The sequence below is a fragment of the Felis catus genome, chromosome D1, assembly GCF_018350175.1.
Source record: "Felis catus isolate Fca126 chromosome D1, F.catus_Fca126_mat1.0, whole genome shotgun sequence".
Classification (NCBI taxonomy): Eukaryota; Metazoa; Chordata; class Mammalia; order Carnivora; family Felidae; genus Felis; species Felis catus.
Genome location: NC_058377.1, coordinates 20,526,070 through 20,548,252, shown reverse-complemented (window position 1 = coordinate 20,548,252; position 22,183 = coordinate 20,526,070). Strand labels below are relative to the sequence as shown.

Sequence of the window (22,183 nt, the reverse complement as noted above, 5' to 3'; positions counted from 1 at the left end):
AGATACAATCAACTTGGAAAGGGTACGGGGCGCTGCTAGGACAGCACTAAAGGTATTCTATCATAACCTGCACAAAAAAGCCAAAAGTGTGCGGGCTGCGCTGGTTCCACACGAATCATCTCTGCTCAGAGGCCTGTAATGTTCCTTCTGGCTATCGCTCTGGCCTGCGGTCCTCTCTGTTCCTGGGCTGACAGTCAAATGCACAGACAGATGGAGAGCAGAAGGCTAGTGCCCACGAAGGAGGATGTTCTGTTTCATCAAAATCATGCAGAAATCAGACCCGTGTTAACAGGACCCCGCCCAGTGTCCCAAATGACCAAACACATGTACCTCCTCGGTTCTTAATGGCAACCAACCGTCACACAGCCCTGGATGCTGAACACAGCAGACAGCATTTCAGAGGGCTGCTCAGCCAGAAGCAGCCATGTTTTTACAAAGCAATTTATATGTCCTGGACTCAAAGTAGCAGGAAGAGAGCTGTTAGCTATAGAACAGATAATGCAGGAGATGGGGCACAGAAGGAGGTAGGGGATAATGCTTGGTTTCAATGAGAAAGGAGGGAAGAAGTATGTCCCAGAGTCCAAAGATAATTCCAGGAGGGAAGAAAGAAAAGAAAATGACACTGAAAGGGGAAAAAGAAAGGAAAACTGACGCAGTGGATCAATTAACAAGCCACTGCATCCACACCTCTGCTAACCAGAAAGGAATCCATCTAATAATTTCTTCTGGAAGAAGTAACTCCTCTAGTCTATTCGTTTGCTCTTTCAGCTAGAGACCAGAAGCTCCCTCTTCTGCAAGTTCATTGCGCTCCATTTGACCTCATATTTAGTAAAAAGACAGAAAGATGGAGAGAGAGAGAGAGAGACAGAGAGACAGAAAGAGAGACAGAGAGATGGATGGGAAGCTCTTTACCATATCGTTACATCATTTTCTCTCCAGGGGAATTATTTGTACTAATGACTTTACCCTAGGTATTACATTCTAACTCCTTAATCACTATACTTATGTAACAAATTAAGGAAGAAAAACAAATAACAACAACAACAACAACAAAAACCCAGATACCTGAAAAGAGGCTAGACTGAGTTTTGGTGGAGGATGGGTAGGGTGTCCTGGGAAGAACAGGCACCCAGTTCCCTAAAGACAGCTCAGAGGCTGGACACTGCACCTGCTTCTTTAGGAAGAGCCTCCTCTAAAGCAGCTGCCTATTGGTGGGCAGGGCACAAGGAAGCCAAGCAAGCCAGTTTCAAACCCTGGTCAGACCAGTGTCCTCCTGCTGCACCATGGGATATGTAGTTCTCTGAGCAATGGGCAGTGGTGCGGCCATATTTGCACTGCTTATCCAACGTGCAGCTTGACCACAAACGTGGGTCAGACACCTTAGCCAAAAAGGTACAACTCCTCCCTGCAGTCTGACTTTATTTTTTATTTTTAATATTTATTTGAGAGAGACAGAGTGTGAGTGGGGGAGGGGCAGAGAGAGAGGGAGACACAGAATCCGAAGCAGGTTCCAGGCTCTGAGCTGTCAGCACAGAGCCCAATACGGGGCTCGAACCCACGAGCTGTGAGATCATGACCCGAGCTGAAGTCCGACACTTAACCAACTGAGCCACCCAGGTGCCCCCCTGCAGTCTGACTTTAAACAGAAAAGACGGTGAGGAAACAGGGAGAGGTTCACAAACTACAGGAGATCACAAACATGAGGACCTTGAGAGGTCACTTGATGTCTTTGCTCTGTGAGCACAGAAAATGACAGCTTCTCTCAAGAGAAGAGACAGAAAAAGAAAGAGGAAGGGAGAAAGAGAGGGACATGAAGGAGAAAAGGGCAGCGTGTGTGTTCCCATGACTGTGCATGTTGGATTCAGGGACCAGAAGGTGACTTCTCATCTTTTGCTGGTTAACCATCAACTCTGGAGAGAGGCAGTCGAGTGTGCTGACGAGCATACCTCTCCAGCTATCCTGCGCAGGTTGGAATTCTGACCCAACTGCCCACCATCTGTGTGACCCTCAGGCTGGTTACTTAGCCTCTGTGCCCCCATTCTTCATCTGTAAGGCAGAGATGATGTTACTCAACTCATAGACTATATGCAGATAACATGCTAGAGGGCTTAAAACTGTGTCTTAAGTGTTAGATTTTTTTTTTTCAGTATTATTCAGTGGTTTGCCCCTTCCCCTAATCCATGTGACCTTTCCCCCCACCCAGAACATGAAATTTTAAGTCCTCAGAGCTGACGATGGCAGAGGTAGACTGGACAGAAAACAATCCCACCTGCGTTTTTAGATGAATAAAGACGGGGGGGGGGGGGGGGGCGGTGAGACAGTCATTAGAATAAGAAAAAGGGCAGAAAAGGAACAAGGACAAGAACTACAACCAGAGACACTTGCAAGTAATACTGAATGGCAGCGGACATTAAGGGGAACATGCGGGGGAGTTTGGGGAAAAAAATCATCAAAGAACAGTAAAAAAGAGTCCGAACAAAAATAAAGAAGGGGAGGAAAGACTGACAAAGAAAATCAGGGAAGCTGATCAGGTTGGAGGTGGGAGGAGAAAGGAGACCGAGAAATTAAAAACCCAAAGTGGGAAGTTCCGAGAGGATATGACTAAAGCATCTGTGAGGAGCTATGGATGCACAGAACTGCCCAGCATGAGGAAACTAGAGAGACGGCAGCTAACACTGCGAAGTTCAAGTCTAGAATGGTCTTGCCAAGTGGGCCTGATTCCTGGCGATGGCCCCGGTGTTGTGGGGGTCTGGGCTGGAGGAGGTTGCTCAAGCAGGCAGGACTGGAGCGAGTGAGGTGGGTGGTAAGGGTTAAGGTTCAGGTTCCAGGAGGAAAGGAAGTAGACGTAGCTTTGGGACCAGTCACCTAGAAGACAGCGCGCCCTCAGCTCTGAAGTCAAGAGGAGAGGGGTGGGTACCTGGGCAGCCCAGGTGGTTAAGCATGCAGCTCAGGTCATGGTCTCACAGTTCCTGAGTTCAAGCTCTGCATCGGGCTCTGCGGTGATGGCGCGGAGCCTGCTTGGGATTCTGTCTCTCTTCTCTCTGCCCTGTCCCCGGCTTGTGCTTTCTCGATCTCTCTCTCTCAAAATAAATAAATTAAAAAAAAAAAAAAAAAAATGAAGTCAAGAGGAAAGAAACAGGCCTATTTGAGTGCAAGTACTCCGGGCGAGACAAAGGGACGATGCCAGCTTAGGGAAACTCGTACTTTGTGCAATACTGAGTGTCTTTGCCGGTATCGGTGCCCTTCTGCATCTGAGTTCCTCAGGGTAAAACAAGATAGGCAAAGGGGAGGGAGGCCCGCCTCCCTCAGCCACTAGCAATTCCTGAGGCCTCACAAGCAACAGGAATATAAATGCTACCCCCTCATCATTAGCCTCTAGAGCTGGACAGGGCAGCATTGCATGGCGGTTGAACTCTACAGTCAAGTTGTCTAGATTCAGATTCCAGCCCATCGTATAAGGGTTGTGTGATCTCAGAGTGCCTGGGTGGCTCAGCCAGTTGAGCGTCAGACTCTCGGTTTCAGCTTAGGTCATGATCTCCTGGTTTGTGGGTTCGAGCCCCAAGTCAGGCGCGCAGAGCCTGTTTGGGATTCTCTCTCTCTCTCTCTCTCTCTCTCTCTCTCTCTCTCCCTCTCTGCTCCCCCCGCACTCACATGCATGGACGCCCTCTCTCAAAATAAACATTTTTTTTAAAACAGCTGTGTGATCTTATGCGAATTACAAAACCTCTCTAAGCCTCAGTTTTGTAAACTCTAAAATGGAGAAAAGAGGACTACTGTTTCATAGCAAAATGGAGACATTTTTAAAATGTTTTTCAATGTTTGTTTATTTTTGAGAGAGAGAGAGAGAAAGACAGAGTATGAGCAGGGGAGGGACACAGGGAGAGGGAGACCAGAATCCAAAGCAGGCTCCAGGCTCTGAGCTGTCAGCATAGAGCTCGACGTGAGGCTGGAACCCACAAACCGTGAGATCATGACCTGAGTCGAAATCAGACACTCAACTGACTGAGCCATCCGGGCACACCAAAATGGTGAAATTTAAATGTGAGCCCAGTGACTGACACATACCGGGAACAGTCACTAAATGTTAACTGAAATAATGCTGTCTTCACAATTACTGTCTTAAGGGCAGTCAGGGGTTGGGAACAATGGGAACTCCACGAGTTCCCCTAATGTCCCTCTGTCTTCACTTGGTGTCCACGTGAAGCTCGCAGCGCTCTGATTACACAAGCCCTTCCCTGCCACCTCCAGGCCTCATGATATGGCCTCCAGCCAGCAGCTGGTCCCCAAACCGGACTTTCACATGACAAGTTTGTGCAAGTGCTTTGAAAATGAAAAGAGCTGGGGCGCCTGGGTGGCTCGGTCGGTTGAGCATCTGACTCCTGATTTCAGCTCAGGTCACGATCTCACAGTTAGTGAGTTCGAGCCCCGCGTCGGGCTCTGCGCTGACAGTGCAGAGCCTGCATGGGATTCTCTCTCTCTCTCTCTCTCTCTCTCTCTCTCTCTCTCTCTCTCTCTGCCCCTCCATGCTCACTCTCTCTCTCTCTCTCAAAAATAAATAAAAACATTTTTAAAAAGAAAATAAAAGAAAATGAGAAGGGTCACCAAAGCATAAGGCAGATAAGTGCTTGTACCTCCTGCTTTGGGGGTTTCCTTCTGCACGTGAACCAATTTTCACAAAAGACCTACAGCAGGCTGCCAAGCCCTCTGGAGCCTTTCACACAGCCATTCAGGGTGACAGCATATAAGAAGCCACAGGATTAACTGAGCCGGGGGCCAAAAGACACAGCTGTAGATCCCCGCCAATTCTCAGGCCAGAGGCAGGGGAAAAGATGCAAAGCCGGCACAAAAAAGGGCAATGTGGAGGGGAATGCTTCCAGGGACTACTGTCCCCTCCAGACTGCTCTTAGGTAACCCCCTCCCCATCCAACGTCCCCGAGGGATACAGGCTCCACCATGGAGGGCTGTCGCAATCACATCAGAAAACAAAACACAGGGGTGCCTGGGTGGCTCAGTCGGTTATGCGTCCAACTTCAGCTCAGGTCATCATCTCACAGCTCTTGGGTTTGAGCCCTACATCGGGCTCTGTGCTGACAGCTCGGAGCCTGGAGCCTGCTTTGGATTCTGTCTGTCTGTCTGTCTCTCTCTCTCTCTCAGAAATGAAAAAAACATTAAAAAAATTAAAAACAAAAAACAGACCATTAAGCTACAGAAGCTGGGTGGGGTGGGGAAGAAAAGAAGGACCAAGGAAAATAGATGTCCAAGGAAGAACTCCGCTGGCCCCAGAGGAATCTGAGTAGAGGGTCTAAGAAGAACGGACAAACCCATTTCCACAGCTCCTCTGCCTTTGCAATGGCAGGTCCCTTCTCCTAGTGTCCTCGTCCTAAGAGGCGGGAGTTGTTGGACTTAGACAGTCCTACCCTCCAGGGTAGAAGAAGTGGGGTCCAGGGCACTCCCCTTGCCTCCTGCCTGCTGACTCACACTGATCTCACTACTGAGGAGGGCGCAGGTGGCCCCGCTCTCTCCTCTCCGGCAAAGCCACTGCCAGCAGAGGGCGCTGGTGAGCCCAGCGGAGAGACCCCAAGGGAAGGTGAACTTTTTGCAGCTCAGGCTGGTACCCATAGGGGCTTCACCTGGTACCCGCAGAGAGGTCAGAGTGACCCATTTTATTCTGCGGTTTAGGCATAATAGTGAAACTGAAAGAAAGCATCAGAAATGTACTAGAACTTTCCTATAAATAACTTGCTGGTGAAAAGTCTACAGCACTTCTCAATATCCACAAGGCATAAGGAACATACTCAAAACAACCCCAACTGTTTGGCTCTCAGGCATATTTAACATGTATCATTCAAAATCACCGGGGTCTATTCTCTCCTTGTCGATCTGTCTCCTGTTCCGTCCAGCTTGAAGCTTCACAAGAGATAACTTTCACTAACAAACTCGTTTAACACACTCCACATTTGGAGCTTTAGGTCCAGGAAGCTGGTGAAGGAAGATCCATCCGACATAAGGAAAAGAAGAAGGTTCAGCACTGGGCCCCAAGTGTCCTGATAGCCACATGGATGCTGTCTCGAGGGGGAAGTCATAAGACGTTGCAAATAAAAATCTCTGGAGTCAGGGGCACCTGGGTGGCACAGTCGGTTGAGCGTCCGACTTCAGCTCAGATCATGATCTCACGGTTCGTGGGTCCAAGCCTCGCGTCGAGCTCTGTGCTGACAGCTCAGAGCCTGGAGCCTGCTTTGGATTCTGTGTTCCCCTCTCTCTCCGCCCCACCCCTGCTTGTGCTCTCTATCTTTCAAAAATGAATAAACATATTTTTTAAATCTCTGGAGTTGAATTTCAGCTTGATCACTTACAAAGAATGCCAGTGGGCAATTTAAGCCTCCATTTCCTTCTCTAGACAATGAATAAAACAGCAACTATCCTTATAGGCCTGCTATTACGGTTGAATTCTTAATCATGCTTTCGTAAGTACATGTAAAGTGCAATGCTGAACACATAATAAACTCTCAAAACAGCAGATATTAGTAGCAATGACAATTAATACCTCACATGCCCACAAACTAAGTACACAGGCACTTTTCATAGTCTTGGATTTATTCATCACATGCGTAGATTCTCTGTAGTTTCCTATAATTCTAAGTTTCTTTACTGAGAGAAACCCCAGTTTATCTCCTGACTATGGAAGTTATTCACCGAGAGGCAGATAACCATTTGATGTAGGTACTGAAGAAGAAATTCACGAATCAGGAAGGAGTAGAGGGTATTAGCCTCCTTAAATCTCTTCTTTAGGGCCACTTCAGGCCACTTGGGAAGGACAACTGATACATACACACTCCTGGCCAGATTCAAGTCCACCCACTGTTTAAGATGCCAAGAAAAGGAAACATGGGTGTTTTACTTCTAGGGAGAAAGGAGTTCAACAGGTAAGACTGGTCGCTCTGTGGATCCCCAAGCAAACCTGTTGTGGTGACATGTTCATAAACTCAAGAGTTTTGGGTCTGGCGTTGAATTCTACTTCATGAATCACCCAGCCAGTTCACATACAAAAGACACAAGGGAGGGGCGCCAGGGTGGCTCAGCTAAGTGTCTGACTCTTGATTTTGCCTCAGGTCACGATCTCATGGTTTGTGAGATCGAGCCCCACATCAGGCTCTGCGCTGACAGCCCGGAACCTCTGGGGAGGTACTCAGACGCCGTCCACTCCCTCAGCCCCTCTCCCAATCCTGGGACCATCTGAACCAGGGTTACAATGCTTTCCTCTGCATTTTGATGGGACACCTTCACCTTCAGACTAGGAAATGGCAAAGAGAAGGAGGGAGCCCAGCTGTGAACTGTTTGTTGCTCACCAGTCAGAGGATAAGAAGAAAAGAAGCATTGAGCAGTCCGGAAAGTTGGTGACAGATAAGATGTAATGATTATTTTAATTACATATCCCCATGCACACGCACACACACCCCGCCCACATTTCTCCTTGCTGCAGAATGGGGATTCTTGGTCTATGGAGCAACCAATAAGGGGAAACAGGAGCTAGGCACGACACCAGTGTCCCTGAGGGAGCCACGGGTCTGCCAGGGGCTCCCTGAAAAGAGATGCCACAGGCCAGGACCAGGGCACTGGGCTCTCCCTGTCCTGTTACTATTCACTGTTAAATTGGGTATTTGATGCTAGCTAGCTCAGGGATAACAGGAGGCTTTGGGCAACGGGGCACATTTCTCAAAGCCAGGTTCAAGACCACTCAAGTCAGAATCACTTTGGGATATGTGTTCACTGCGCAAATTCCTAGGCCCACCCCAGTCCACACCACTCAGAATTAGAAGAGCCCAGGAAATCTGCACACTGAACAAGTTATGCACACGATTCTGAAACCCATGCGATGCGGCCTCCCTGGTCTCCCAAGTAGGCTGTTCATCATCAAGGGACAGGAACACTTACTCATGCAAAATATTATAACTTATATATATTATGTTTCTTTTTATCTAACCCTTTTAAAACGTCTGTAATAAGCAAAACATTTAGTACAGCAGTGCACGCATATAATTTATATAAATATACACTGGTGGAGATAGCTCAGAAAATTTTCACTGAGACAGGGGTTTGCAACAAGGCTGGAGTATCGACTTCGGTACGCCGGCTTCTCGCCTCGCGGGGAAAGCAGGGAGTGGTCTCGGCAAACAGGTGCTCTGAGCTCACAGGATTCATCAGTAACAAGCTGAGAAGAGAACTCTGGATTTTGACCTCCAACTGCGTCTCAACCCTGGGGTAAGAGGGAGGCAAAAAAATGCAGAGCAGGGCAAGCCGGAAGTGGAGTCCCTGCTTGAGCCCCCAGAACTGTCACCCACTCACATTCCTTCTTCACCCTGGCTATAGGAGGATGGGATTTCACCCGGCAGGAGGGGGGGGGAAGCGAGGGAATGAGGTTTACCATCTGCCTGCCAGTTGTCCCAATCTAAATCCCAACTATGGCATCAGCAGAGTGAGCGTCGTTTGCTGAGCTATAATTAATATCCCCCTTTCTCGGGCAGGAAAGGAGAAACGCTGGGGTAGGAGAAACACTGAGCAGGTGACGGTTACACCTGCAGACAGTTCTGCTGACAGCGACGGAAGCAGCCAGGACTGCCAGCAAGGAACTACAAACTGGGAACTAGAGAAGGGAGGGGAAAGCAGGAACACCCACGTGCTTCCCTGCCCAGACCTAAAATAAGGTCCTTCTCCCTCCTATTCAAATGCCATGTGTGCTGTCTGTCCAAGACCGGGCCATCCCCCAAGGATAGGAGTACGTGGATCCAAGAAAGGAGAACAACAGGTGAGGGGCGGTCACTAACCACAGACCACGAGCATGAAAACGTCACACAATTAACAGATACAGAGGGGCTAGTCCGTGGCCCTCCGTCTGGAGCATAGTCACAGAATCCCAGGATTACAGAACGTGAGAGGCTGGCAAAAACGTCTTAGATAGTTACTCATGCGCCCATTTACTCATTTAACAAATCTTTTCTTTTTTTTTTTGAAGGTTTATTTACTTATTTTCGAGAGAGAGAGCGAGCCAGAGCACACACACACACGTGGGGGAGGGGCAGAGAGAAGAGAGGGAAAGAGAGAGTCCTAAGCAGGCTCTTCACGGTCAGCACAGAACCCAGTGCAGGGCTCGAACCCAGGAACCTTAAGATCATGACTTAAGCCAAAATCAAGGGTCGGGTGGACACTTAACCGACTGAGCCACCAGGCGCCCCTCCTTTAACCGATCTTTCCTGAGCACCTCCCATGTGTCAGGCACACACTAGTGAATGAAGCAAAGACAGTCCCCTGCTCTCATGGAGCTTAGTTAGGGCCCTAGTGGAGGAGAAAGATGACGACCAGGTCAACAGATAAATACAGCGACAAGATGGGTTAGCGCCAAAATGGAAAGTAAGCTGGGCAAATGAAGGCCGGGGTTTACGTTGACTGACTTCTCCTGGCCACTGCGGACTTGTTCGTGGCTTACCCGAACCAAGTTCTCCAACCTACACACAGCTCTCCAGCAGCTCAAAACTCACCTTCCGCTCTCCTCACAGGTTGAGCCCGAGTCTGCTGTTGGCTGGCAGTCACAACGACATCTGCTGTGTCCCACACACAGGGCCAAGACCTTCTTCCATTTTGTGTCATTTTGATACTCACGGCCTCCACGAAAGAGGTACAGCTATCTCTATTCTTAAGGAAGGAAACATTCAGAGAGGGCAGGATTTTGCGAGAGCCCCAGAGCCAGTAAGTGGTAGAGCCAGAGCTTAATCGAAGGTTGTTCGGTTTTCAAAGCGTTCCTGAGTTCCACTAGACGACCGCTGAGGGATCGTGTCTCTGCCCCCAGCACCGTACCACAGGGTCGGAGAATCTCTCCTTCTGCCATTATCCCTTGGATTTTTGCTGTGTGCAGGGTACTGGGTGGTCAGTACCTGAGGAGTCATCTCGTAAGAGGAAGGACTCAGTCTCTGTTCACTGCCCTCAAAACTTCTGCCATGAGAACACCTCAGGGGAGACAACTCTTACCAACAGTTGGCTGAACACTTATGGGCAACCATGCCTACGTGTGTGCGAGAGAGTAAGAGAGAGAGAGAGAATCAAGATCATCTACTACACCTTCATCCCCAATCTACCTCCATTCAGTCTCTCTCACTACCTTTCCTCCATTTGTCCTACCTTTCTTTTCACTTACTGCTGTATTTCTCTTCACACACACACACACACACACAAAAACACCCGGAAGCCTGCCCATAGGCTTACGTGCCCCTCTCTCTCCAACGCCCGTCAGGCTCTGAGTTTAACTCAGATGCTAGGGGCTGGAACCTCTCTCTCCTCCAGGACACCTCCCCCCCTCTGCTTGTCACAAAGGGACATATTCACCAGCGAGCCACCGCACCGCAGTTCCGGTACAGTCCCCCCCCTCCCCACCAGGAAAAAGCGCCCCACACCCGGTTTATCCTCACGTCTCCCCGGCAGTCTGCTCCAGTGGCCCTGGAGTCAGAGCAAAGTCCCAAGTGACTACACCTTGTAAGAAGTGAACGCACAGAGTCCGCACCCCCCAAATACCCCACTCACAGGTTCTCTCTCGCTGGAATGGAACTGTCGACACCCCAAAGGCACCGGACAGAATATTCCATTCTCTAGAGCACCTTTCTCTTGGGACCTCCAAGTTCTTTACCAACCTAAGTGATGTACCATGAGGGAGGAAAATTAACAAGCCCTGGCCAGTTACGAAGAGCGGGTAGAGCTGGACACATCCTTGGCAGACAGTAAGGCCCAGTCACGCGTTCCATCCATTCCGACCAAAGGCCATACAGCCTCGCCTGGCTGCACCCCTCTATCCCTTACCTTCAGCCTCTTGCGACAGCCTGCTCCTCCCTCCTGAGGGGCTGTCACTTGGCAAAGAACTACAACAGCCCCCGAACACGGGGGCCAGCCCCCCAAAGCCCTCCTGCCTCTGTGAAGAGCCCCGGGTCAACCCCGACCAGGCCAAGGGCCGAGTCCTCGTGTCCTACTTTCCAGGGGCCCCCTGCCACCTACTTGGCTCGTAGAAAGAACAGCTTCTTCCTCAGGGAGGAGACGTGGTAGTGACAGGCCTGCTTCACGGCCGTGCTGCAGGAGACCGTCTCGGAGCGCAGATTCTGTACCATGCTGGGCTCAGGGGAGGGCCCGCCACATGGCAGCTGGGACCTCAAGGGCTCGGGGCTCACTCCGGAGCTGCATGGACGTGCTTTCGCGGCTCCTTCAGCTGTCCGCCGCAGCTCCTGCACCGGAGCCCTCCCGGCCCTGGTGTTCAGTCCCAGTCACAGGCAGGTGGAGGGCCCCGGGGAGGGAGAGCCTGAGGCTCCCTGTTACCAGGATCCCCTCTGGCTGCGGCCCAAGCCACAGCTCCGAACAGAGCCCCGCTCCGTCTTTCAACATCTGGCAAGGCTCTGGGCACTTGGTGAGTTTCCTCCTCTCCTTCGTCCTCCGCCAGGGAGGATGGGGCTGTACCTACATGTGATGTCAGCTGCTGGTGCCAGAGGGAGGGGGAGGGCCCGCGGGCACCGCTCCCAGAGGGTTTGCGACTGGGCTCCTTCCTCGTGGTGAGGGAGCTGGCCGAGAGGTCACCTGAGTGTCCACGGGGCCACGGGGAATTCAGTGCCCGGGCGGGTGGATGGAACTACACGGTGCTCTTGGAAATATGCTATTTGGGGCCAATTTCTGGGATCGGATCAGCAGAACTGAAAGCATCTTTCCTTCTACTAGGAGGCTATGGATTCTGGCGGCTAGACCTGAGGTGAAATTCCTGAGCCTGCACTCTGGCCTTTCCTTCCACCCCGGAGGCTTGCCCTGTGGCCTCAAATTCCATTACCTTGGTTCCTCCATTTGTTCGTTCACGAATTCCACAAGCATCTGCCGAGCACTTACGCTATGCCAGACAGAAGAGATACCGTTTCTGTCCTCCGGGGTCTCCTGGGCTAGGGGGAGACAGAGAAGGGAACCACACAGCACACACCAGGAGGCCAGTGCTGGACAGAACGAACCACAGCCTCTCGGACAGGGGTGAAAAAACATGCTCTCCCTTCCCCAACCGGAAGAAACAAGGGTGAGTTCTGGTGAGACACGGAAGACGTGGGCATCTTTTCAGCCCGTCAGAGAAAAGGTGACACAGGCAACCCCCAAAGTGATTATACCCAAAGCTCACACTTATTGTCCGTCCACCTTCCTTGATCTTAGGAAATAATCTTTGTTCCTATTACACGGAGAAAATAGATCCTGCTGCTATCAGCCTCCTCGCCTTCCCACCACATGGCGTGTGAACTCACCTGCATCCACAGCCATTGTGGTCTGTCCAAGGCCAATCTGTTCACCTGTGATCTAGATCTATCTTTCCTTGCCTCCTCCGAAACCTTGCTTCCTTATCTTCAGTAGGTGGTACCAGCCAAGCTGACCAAGTCGGAATCCCAGAAGTAACTGTGAGGACCTCCCTGCTCTCTCACACTCTAAATCCAATCCATCACCAAGTCCTGGACATTTTAGTCCTCTAAATGTATCCTGAATCCATCTACTTCCCCCCCACCCACCACACACACACACCCCTACGACCACCATCTCAAATCCAAGCCACCCACATCCCTTAATTGGACTATTGTAACTGCCCCAGCTGATCTCCCTGCACCCGCCAGGGCCGCCTCCACCCTTTCTCCACACTGCAATCTTTCCAGGATGCAAATGTGATGCTCCCTTCTTAAAGACTCTCAATTGCTTCCTGATGCTCTTGGCATAAAGACTCAAGTCCTGGTCATGGCCAACCAAGCTCCTGCCCCATTTCATCTCATCTCATCCCAATGCTTCCTGCTCACCTGTTCTGAACTCAACCACTCCACCCTGGCCCCACCCCCTCTGTCTGGGGCCAGTTTCTTCGATATACTCTCTCCCGGGACCCTTTCTTTAATGCACACACCCAAGTTTGTACTTTCTAAGCCATACCCTCAGGTGCGTTAATACTGTCTCCTCGACAAGCCTGGAAACTCGGTGAATACCTACTGCACAACTGGTAAGTGTTTGTTGAGTGCATCAATGGATGATGTCCTCTCTGAAATTCACATCCTTGACCTGTGGGTTTCCACTTCGTAGATTTAAAGCATGCTTGTGTCTCCCTATATTAAAACAAAAATTCTCCCCAATCACCCCCGCTTTCTCCTCTAGCTTTCATCTCTATTTCTCTTCCTCCCAGGGAAACTCCTGGAATCAATTCTCCATGTTCAGTCTCTTCTCCCTTCCTTCCCCTACACCCTTCTAAAACTAATTGGTGGTTCCCAGTGACATCCTAACGGCCACTGCAGAAGATCCTGTTTAGTGCTTACCTTCCCTATCTCTTTCCTCTTGGATTCTTCCTTCTCACCTCTGTATTTCTGTCTTTTCTACTTACTGGTCAATCTTTTGCAAATTCCGTCTTCCTTTGCCTTCTGCTTACACTCTGCTGATCCTGACTCTTGCCTCGACTACAATCTCATTGCCAAACAAGTAGTTTTAGTCCTGTCTCCTGAGCTTCAAACAGGTGCAGGCCACTGGCTAGTGTATCTACCTCTCCACCAACACGCTCGACGTGTCTAAATTAAATCCACTATCACTTCCACACTTCAAATTCTTCCCCCTTTACTCACTATTTTAATAACAATAACATATTAATAATCATAGCAAGCACCTGTAAAATACCAGCCATGTACCAGGCACTATTCAAATTGTCGCAGACAACACACACATACGCACGCTCCTCCCAATAACTCATGAAGTATGAACTATTATTATACCCATTTCATAGATGAGGAGACTGAGACACAGAGGTGAAGTGGTTTGCCCAAGGTCACACAGCACGCAGTTGGAAGCATAATCAGAACCCAGGTAGGCATTAAACCTGTGGACTATGCTACCTTTTATTTGCTGCTCCCACTAGAAACCTTAGGCTCACACTAGGTACCCTTCCTCAACCCAGATGTAGATAAGCTTTGCCAAACCTACTTAACAAACTTCTTCAATTAGTTCCTCCTTTTCTGTTCTCACTACCACTAATTCAGAAATGTGCCCATCTGGTCTTGGCTTAAACATCACCAGGTCAATAAGGCGACCCTTCCCGCTTAAGAGTTGTCCTAAAAAGCCTTGGTCCGCTGTATCACTCTTTTTCATTTTCTTTATAGCCCTTGTTACCATTTGGTGCTTTCTTATTCACTTGTTTGTTTATATCTGTGTGCACTTGCTATAACATAAGCATCAAGAGATGGGGGACAAGTTACCTGTTCGTGGCTGCGGCCCCCAACATTTACAAGAGTAGCTAGCTGATAGTATGTGCTCAATAAATGCTTGTTAAATGAGGGAACGATTAGGTAAATCATTGTCAGTTTCCTTCCTTGTCTATCTGCTTTCAACGAAGCCCCTTAAATCCATCTCTCCCACTAGGACCAAAGTGACTTTTGTCACAAGAGTGTCTGTAAGTGATCTGGGCACCCCCTTCATCAAAACCTCTCCCTCATTTCTCCTCCCCTATAAGGAAGCCCACTCTGTCACAGCGGGCTGTGGCAGGACCGGCACCTGTCTACCTGTGCAAAGATGATTGCTAGCCACTCACTAGCCACTCCCCTCCTGGGACATGATCGGCAGCGATACCGAAGTATCTGAAGTCCCTGAACATGCCTGGCTTTCTCACGCCTCCCTGCTTATGTACATCTTGTTCTGTCGCCTGCAAATGCAGCCCGTGTGACAGATTCCTACTCATCTTGTAGCTCTCAGCGAGGCACATCTCCTTCTGTGGAGTCTTTCTGGATCCCTCGGGCTCCTCCTCCCTCTTCCCTGCTCTTGCCCCAAGCACAGTAGCTGTGCTACTCTGGGGCAAATTTGGTAGCTCCACTGAGCCTCCGTTTCTTACACTCTAATGTACAGGTAATAACAGCATCTAATGACGGGGCTGTTGAGAGCACTGCATTTCAAAGTCTGTGCAAGACGCATGGCACAGGGTTAGACGCGGTAAGTGAACAAATTCTTCCGTGTTATTACTGTATACAGAATTCCGAGTCCATTATAAAACATGACATTGTAGGTGTGTCTCACCATGAGACAACAAGGTGCCCAAGGGGAACTACCAGGCTTTCATCTATTTATTCTTAGTGTCCACATCTGACATTTTATGGGCGATCAATATCCTACGTGTTCTTTCTGTCTCTGCTTCTTCAAGGACAGCAGAGTATATACAGATCCGCTAGGAAACAGAGTGAAATCTCACATCATCAGCTACCACTCACTAAGCACCTGCTAAGTACCGAGCACCTTACACATATTATCTCATTTCTTTCTTTCAAGGAAAGACTTTCATAGATGAGTAAACAAGGGTGAGCAAAGGTGCTAAGTAAGGTGCTTTTAAAAATGCAGTTAATAAGGAAGAAGGTTAGTCGAACACCTAAGTGGGTCTGACTTCAAGGTCTGGGTCTGTCTTTCTAGGACACCACACAGCCCGCCAGCGAGGAAACCTCTCTATCCATCTCACAGCCTGGACTCTAGCAGGCTCCCCAGTATCTTAACAAGGGTTTGGGGCGCACGTGTCTGCACGCAGAAATGGATACGTGAACGCACACAGCCTGGCCTCAGCGCTCGGTTAGTCCCCTGCCCTGTCTGGGTCTCAACCTTCCTACCACTGAAAGGCTTCCTGGTCGACCGAGACCACGTTTTGTTGAAACTAACATTGTGTACATAAAACGTCCTTAGTAAAATAGCTCCTTTTTCTACAGCCCTGGCTGTTTGACAGTTCCTGCCATTCTGTGAATGTACCAAATAAAGATCTGGCAACATGAGGAACCCTGACAATTGGTCCAGTTTGGGCTGAACCAGGGAACCAATTTTTTTTAAGTGTACCCCTGGCTTTACCCTAGAAGCATGAAAATGGATCTATGCCCCACATTCTATGACACACACACACATACAGACTTTGGGAAAGCTGGATCTATTCTGCTTTCTTTCCACTAGAAACCTGAGGGCATTATTCCTATCTCTGAGACAACCCTCATTTCCAAAAAGCTGATTCTCTTCCTCAAATCAACTTTTCTTGATGCACACCTGCCCAGGAAATGACTTCTTCCTTGTACCCACCCACCCTCTGCCCCTATCACAGTTCCAAAGGCTTTTTTCTTCAGGAATCAACACTGATGTGAATGAGAAGAAAAATTCTCAGAAGCCCTAGGACTTGGACAGCACACCGAGGCATTTCCCCCTTTGCTGTCATGTAGACATTTGTTAAGCTAAGTAGGACAGCTAGTTTATCTCTAAATATTGTATCTATTCTGAACCTCATACAAGAAAAAGGAAAAGTGATGTTTTATTTAACCAGTTGAAAGTATACCTCACCCAGACTTCAAGCTATACTACAAAGCTGTAATCATCAAGACAGTACGGTACTGGCACAAGAACAGACACTCAGATCAATGGAACAGATTAGAGAACCCAGAAAGGGACCCACAAACGTATGGCCAACTAATCTTTGACAAAGCAGGAAAGAATATCCAATGGAATCAAGACAGTCTCTTCAGCAAGTGGTGCTGGGAAAACTGGACAGAGACATGCAGAAGAATGAACCCGGACCACTTTCTTACACCATACACAAAAAGAAACTCAAAATGAATGAAAGACCTAAATGTAAGACAGGAAGCCATCAAAAGCCTCAAGGAGAAAGGAGGCAAAAACCTCTTTGATCTTGCCCACAGCAACTTCTTACTCAACACGTCTCTGGAGACAAGGGAAACAAAAGCAAAAATGAACTACTGGAACCTCATCAAAATAAAAAGCTTCTGCACAGCGAAGGAAACAATCGGCAAAACTAAAAGGCAACTGACAGAATGGGAGAAGATATGTGCAAATGACATATCAGATAAAGGGTTGGTATCCAAAATCCATAAAGAACTTATCAAACTCAACACCCAAAAAACAAATCATCCAGTGAAGAAATGGGCAAAAGACATGAATAGACACTTCTCCAAAGAAGACATCCAGATGGCCAACCGACAGAGGAAAAAATGCTCCACATCACTCATCATCAGGGAAATACAAATCAAACCCACAATGAGATACCACCTCACACCTGTCAGAATGGCTAACATGAACAACTCAGGCAACGACAGATGTTGGCGAGGATGCGGAGAAGGAGGATCTGTTTTGCACTGATGGTAGGGATGCAAGCTGGTGCAGCCACTCTGGAAAACGGTATGGAGGTTCCTCAAAAAATTAAAATAAAACTACCCTAGGACCCAGCAATTGCATTACTAGGTATTTATCTAAGGGATACAGGTATGCTGTTTTGAAGGGACACATGCACCCCCTTGTTTATAGCAGCACTATCAACAATAGCCAAAGTATGGAAAGAGCCCAAACGTCCATCGATGGATGAATGGATAAAGAACTTGTGGTATATATATACAATGGAGTATTACTCGGCAATCAAAAAGAATGAAATCTTGCCATTTGCAACTACGTGGATGGAACTACGTGGAGGGTATTAAGCTAAGTGAAATTAGTCAGAGAAAGACAAAAATCATATGACTTCACTCATATGAGGACTTTAAGAGACAAAACAGATGAACATAAGGGAAGGGAAACAAAAATAATATAAAAACGGGGAGGGAGACAAAACATAAGAGACTCTTAAATACGGAGGGCAAACAGAGGGTTACTGGAGGGGTTGTGGGATGGGGGAGGGGCTAAATGAGGAAGGGGCATTAAGGAATCTACTCCTGAAATCACTGTTGCACTATATGCTAACTAATTTGGATGTAAATTTAAAAAAACTTAAATTAAAAAAAGAAAAAAGAAATATAATTGTGTAAAAGAAAGAAAGAAAGAAAGAAAGAAAGAAAGAAAGAAAGAAAGAAAGAAAGAAAGAAAGAAAGAAAACCTCATACTTAAGGATTAGAATTTTTATCTGTGAGGCAGAAGCAATCAATGTTAATTTTTTTTTTTTTTGCCTGCTCTAGGAAACTATCCTTCATCTGATAATTGACCACGTGGTTTGGAGAATTAGGAGCAGCCACAGAAAAGGGTCCATATCTCCCACCGACTTGACCATTTTCGATCCATAATACCTGCTCTGCGGCCTCCCATGGAAATTCTCAAGGGTAAATGACATTCCACTAAGGCTTGGCCTCTGTAGGAAATGCCGCCATACCCAGCAGGGGGCACTGTCCATTCAGTGGGGCCCAGAGTGAGGAGCAGGAAGTGGGATCCCCACCACAGCTGAAAATCTCCCCAGGGTCTGGATCTCACGCTTGCCCCAGGCCAGGATAACTGCAGACCAACATCCAAAACACCCCAGAGAGTCTCTTAATTGGGTAAAAACATATTATAGAAAGGATTAGGGGCAGGGCGTAAGGGTTTGTTCTGAACTGAGACTGGTGATTAATTAGCACTCTGGGGACTTGTTCTCTCCAGGAGAACCAACTGGATGAGAAGAAAAGAAAAAGACGTCCTTCAGAATGGCCATCGTGGAACACATACCAGTCCTGAGCTTCTGGGAGGAGGGGGTCCGCAGAGATCACCATGGGAGGCATACTTCTGATCAGAGCTTTGTTTCCTGTACTGCCCAAGGGGAGCTGAAGAGTTTAGGGGCCTTTCAGGGGGCCAGGGATGGGAAGGCCCAGGGAAGACATCCGAGGACTTTTCTGGGCAGAGGTTCAGACTGGAGAGCCTTTGCAACATTTCATTTGGTTGAGGAAGTGGGTAGAGAAGGAGCTAGAATATGATTCGTGTCAACGTACAACCCCAAAGAGCAAACGAAAGACAGAGCTCTCTCTAATGCTCAGGTAGTCATGTCCTGGAGTAAGAGATGAAGTTTGCCTCGGGAGAAACGTTTTAGAGCCTGCAACTCACGGCCTATTCCTCTCTCCCGGGACGGGTCGGGACACTTCAGGAGATGTGCGATGTCCAAGCACAAGGGAAGGGAGTTGAGCCAGGGGGACTCCACGGCCCCCTTTTTCAATTTTTTTTTTCTTTAACATTTATTTATTATTGAGAGACAGAGAGACACAGAGCGTGAGCAGGGAAGGGGTAGAGAGAGGGGGAGACAGAATCTGAAGCAGGCTCCAGGCTCTGAGCTGTCAGCACAGAGCCCGAGATGGGGCTCGAACTCACAAACCGCGAGATCATGACCTGAGCCCAAGTCGGTCGCCTAACCGACTGAGCCACCCAGGTGCCCCCACAGCCCCCTTTCTGTAAATTTTTTAATTTTTTGTTAATTTTGAGAGTATGGTTGATGAAACCCAGAAAGCACTGACAAGAGAGTGTATGGGCCACTGGAGAGACAGAGGGAACTGCCATCAGATGGCAACTGAGGAAGCATCTTAACAAGATTGATTAGTCTTTACCCCTGGGGGGGCCCCTGCCTCCTATCCCCTCAGTTTGAATTGATGAGCTAAACTGATACTTGAGGACTAGGGCAGAACCCATACAACTTTATAATGCAAACAGATCTATGAAAGGATTAGCAAGGCCCCACCCTCTCCCCAGGAGACAGTCCCCTTTTGATCCACTACGAGCTGTAGCTTGAACACTTCTATTGAGGGGATAGTACGTGTCTCTGCAAGGCCTATACCATTACAGTCCAGCTGTAACCACAGAATTCTTCCTTACCCAGAGCTGAAATGCTTCTCGCTATGACCTCTCCCGCTCTAGCTCTATTTCTTAGGCTTCCAGGTATTTAAAGAGCAGTTGTTAGAGTCACTGAAACCCTTCTCTTTTCCAGGCTAAGCCATTTTCCTTCAACTGGTCCTTATCATAATACGTTATCATCGCGATCTTTCCTTCTAGATTCTTAATCTATCAACACATGTATTTCCAAAGAACTAGACACGATACACCAGATAGGGTCAAACCAGTACAGACCAGGAAGATCTTTTTCTCTTTCTAATCCATGCTCCACACTTCCATGAATGAATTCGGACTTTCAAAGATCATCTGGTCCCTGTGTCATCCTATTGGTTCGTAATTTTGCTGGTAGATAAAACCCCCAGGTTCTTTTTCACATGAAATCCCGTCAAGGTAGGCTCCCTGTGGCAATCCTATAGGTAAGCAACTACTCTAGGGGCGCCTGGGCGGCTCAATCGGTTAAGCGCCCGACTCTTGACTTCAGCTCAGGCCATGATTTCATGGTTCTTGAGGGCTCAGTGACAGTACAGAGCCTGCTTGGGATACCTCGCTCTCTGCCCCTTCCCTGCTTGCTCTCTCTCGCTCTCGCTCTCAAAATAAATAAACTTAAAAAAAAACTATTCTATAGATTTATAAGCACATAATATAAATATAATGGCACATTTCCTTCAAAAAAAATCTTGTCATTGGCGCCCACGGTTCCATCTGAAATACTAAATCCTGAGCCTGTCATCCTTGGTCTTCTCTCTCTCTTCCCTCTCAGCTGACTGTCTGCCAGATGTCTGATAAATGACATAGAAGTACCTTCTCCTCTCTCATTCAGTTTGTTGACAAAAACCAGAGCTGGACCAAAAGCAGAGCCCCGCGGCACGCCAACCGAAACCCCCCTCTCGTCGGCATCAGTGCGGTCAACGTGCCCTGGCACAGTTTCACCCGCTACAGCGGACCCCTGTCCACCGCGCACGGGCACTACGGGACGACTGGTAGATGCCGGCTGGTGCTCCCATCCTCAGGGTTTAACGAGTCAGACCCCAAGAGCCTCTCCCTCCTCCCTGCCCCCTGCCCATCCACCCTCATTCACCTCTGACATCACAGTCCACCCTTACCCCGGTGCTCTGCCGCCACCTGATGCCACACACGGCACGCCAGGCCACGCGGCTCTTCTTCAGGCACCATCCACCCGGCAACCCAGCCGCTAAGATGTGCCTCAAGCCAAGTCCACGCTGAGGTCCTCCCGGGATCTCCGACTGGCCACCTACTGCTCCTTGCCGAACACCAAAAGCCTTTAGAGCCAGTCCCTTGGTGCTACACCCTCTCACTTCCCGGGCGAATGTCCTGTCTTCCTGGCCAGTCTGAGCACAGACGTCTGGAAGCCGCCTTTGCCCACGGTTCTCCAGGCACCGGAAGGACGATCATGCGCAAACATTTCAGCCCACCGCTCCCCCCACTCTTGGCCTTACCTTTCTTCCCGCGCTCGAGGACTCAGGAACCTGCTGGAATCATCGTCGTGGCTGCTCTGCTGGCTACTCTGCTGGCTGCTGCAGAAAGACACAGGATGTGAGCCGTTAACTTCTTTCTCAACCCTGGGGGAGGTCAGCTCAACTCCGCAGCTTGACAAAGAAACGGGGTTACAAAATTTTAAAGACACAAGTTCCCCCATGTAACTCTGTACACAGAGAGTGTACTGACAGGCAATAGATAGGAGAAAGGATACAAATGTGATGCAAACTCCACCCAGCTCATTTGAGGCAGAAGTGGAAAATCTTGACCTGTTGCCTTATTCTTCCTTGGGGACCTAATCTCAGTGAGCAAATCCCTCCAGTACCTTTTATACGTGGGCTTCTTAATCCATATGTCGGGGGGGGGGGGGGGGGGGGGGAGCGGGGAGAGTTCCGGTAGGGAGAAAGACCTGATGGGGGCAGGGGTCACCAGGCCTGCTTCTCTTCTTCCTGGGAAGGCCAAGGAGGGATTAGAGGGCAGAGTCCCTCCACCCCAGCCCAAGATGATTCAAGTTCACAGAGCTCTTTAAAATGCTTACGCTGAAGTTATAGTAGATGGAATTCAGCCACCTTTCATTTTACTTGAGAGAGAAAAGCTGTTCAGACATCTTATGACACTAACTGAACATATGAACAAATAATTTTTATTTTTTTTAGCTAATCCAAACATCTGATCAGCAGTCCATGAACTACAGCCCACCCCCCACCCCCCAGGCCAAATCTGAAGTTGCCTGTTGTTTTTTTCTTTTACGGTCCCTTGAGAATGGTGTTTAAAAAAAAATGATTGGGGGGGGAAAACTCAAAACAAGAATACTATTTCATGACACATGATGATTATATGAAATTCAAATTTCATAATCATTAATAAAGTTTTATTGGCACACAGCCACACCTATTCATTTACAAATTATCTATGGCTGCCGGTTACCTACAATGGCAAACTGAATAGTTAAGGCACCATGTAAGTTATGCAGTGAGCTCATTAGACCCACAAAACCTAAAATATTTTATCTGTCCCCTAACCAAAAAAA

General features: G+C 48.6%; 1 protein-coding gene across 16 annotated transcripts in view; it reads right to left on the bottom strand.

The window, feature by feature from the left end:
- The window catches only part of GRAMD1B (GRAM domain containing 1B), a 248,434-nt gene that overhangs the window by 116,969 nt on the left and 109,282 nt on the right, over positions 1 to 22,183 (bottom strand). For 14 of the 16 annotated variants that reach the window (XM_045038453.1, XM_045038460.1, XM_045038440.1 and 11 more), the window contains exon 2: positions 21,114 to 21,191. In XM_045038453.1, coding sequence (XP_044894388.1) covers positions 21,114 to 21,191 — 78 coding nt within the window. Of the gene's footprint in view, positions 1 to 11,034; positions 11,955 to 21,113; positions 21,192 to 22,183 lie in introns of those variants that run through there. The other 2 variants (XM_045038459.1, XM_045038452.1) reach the window with 2 other exon arrangements.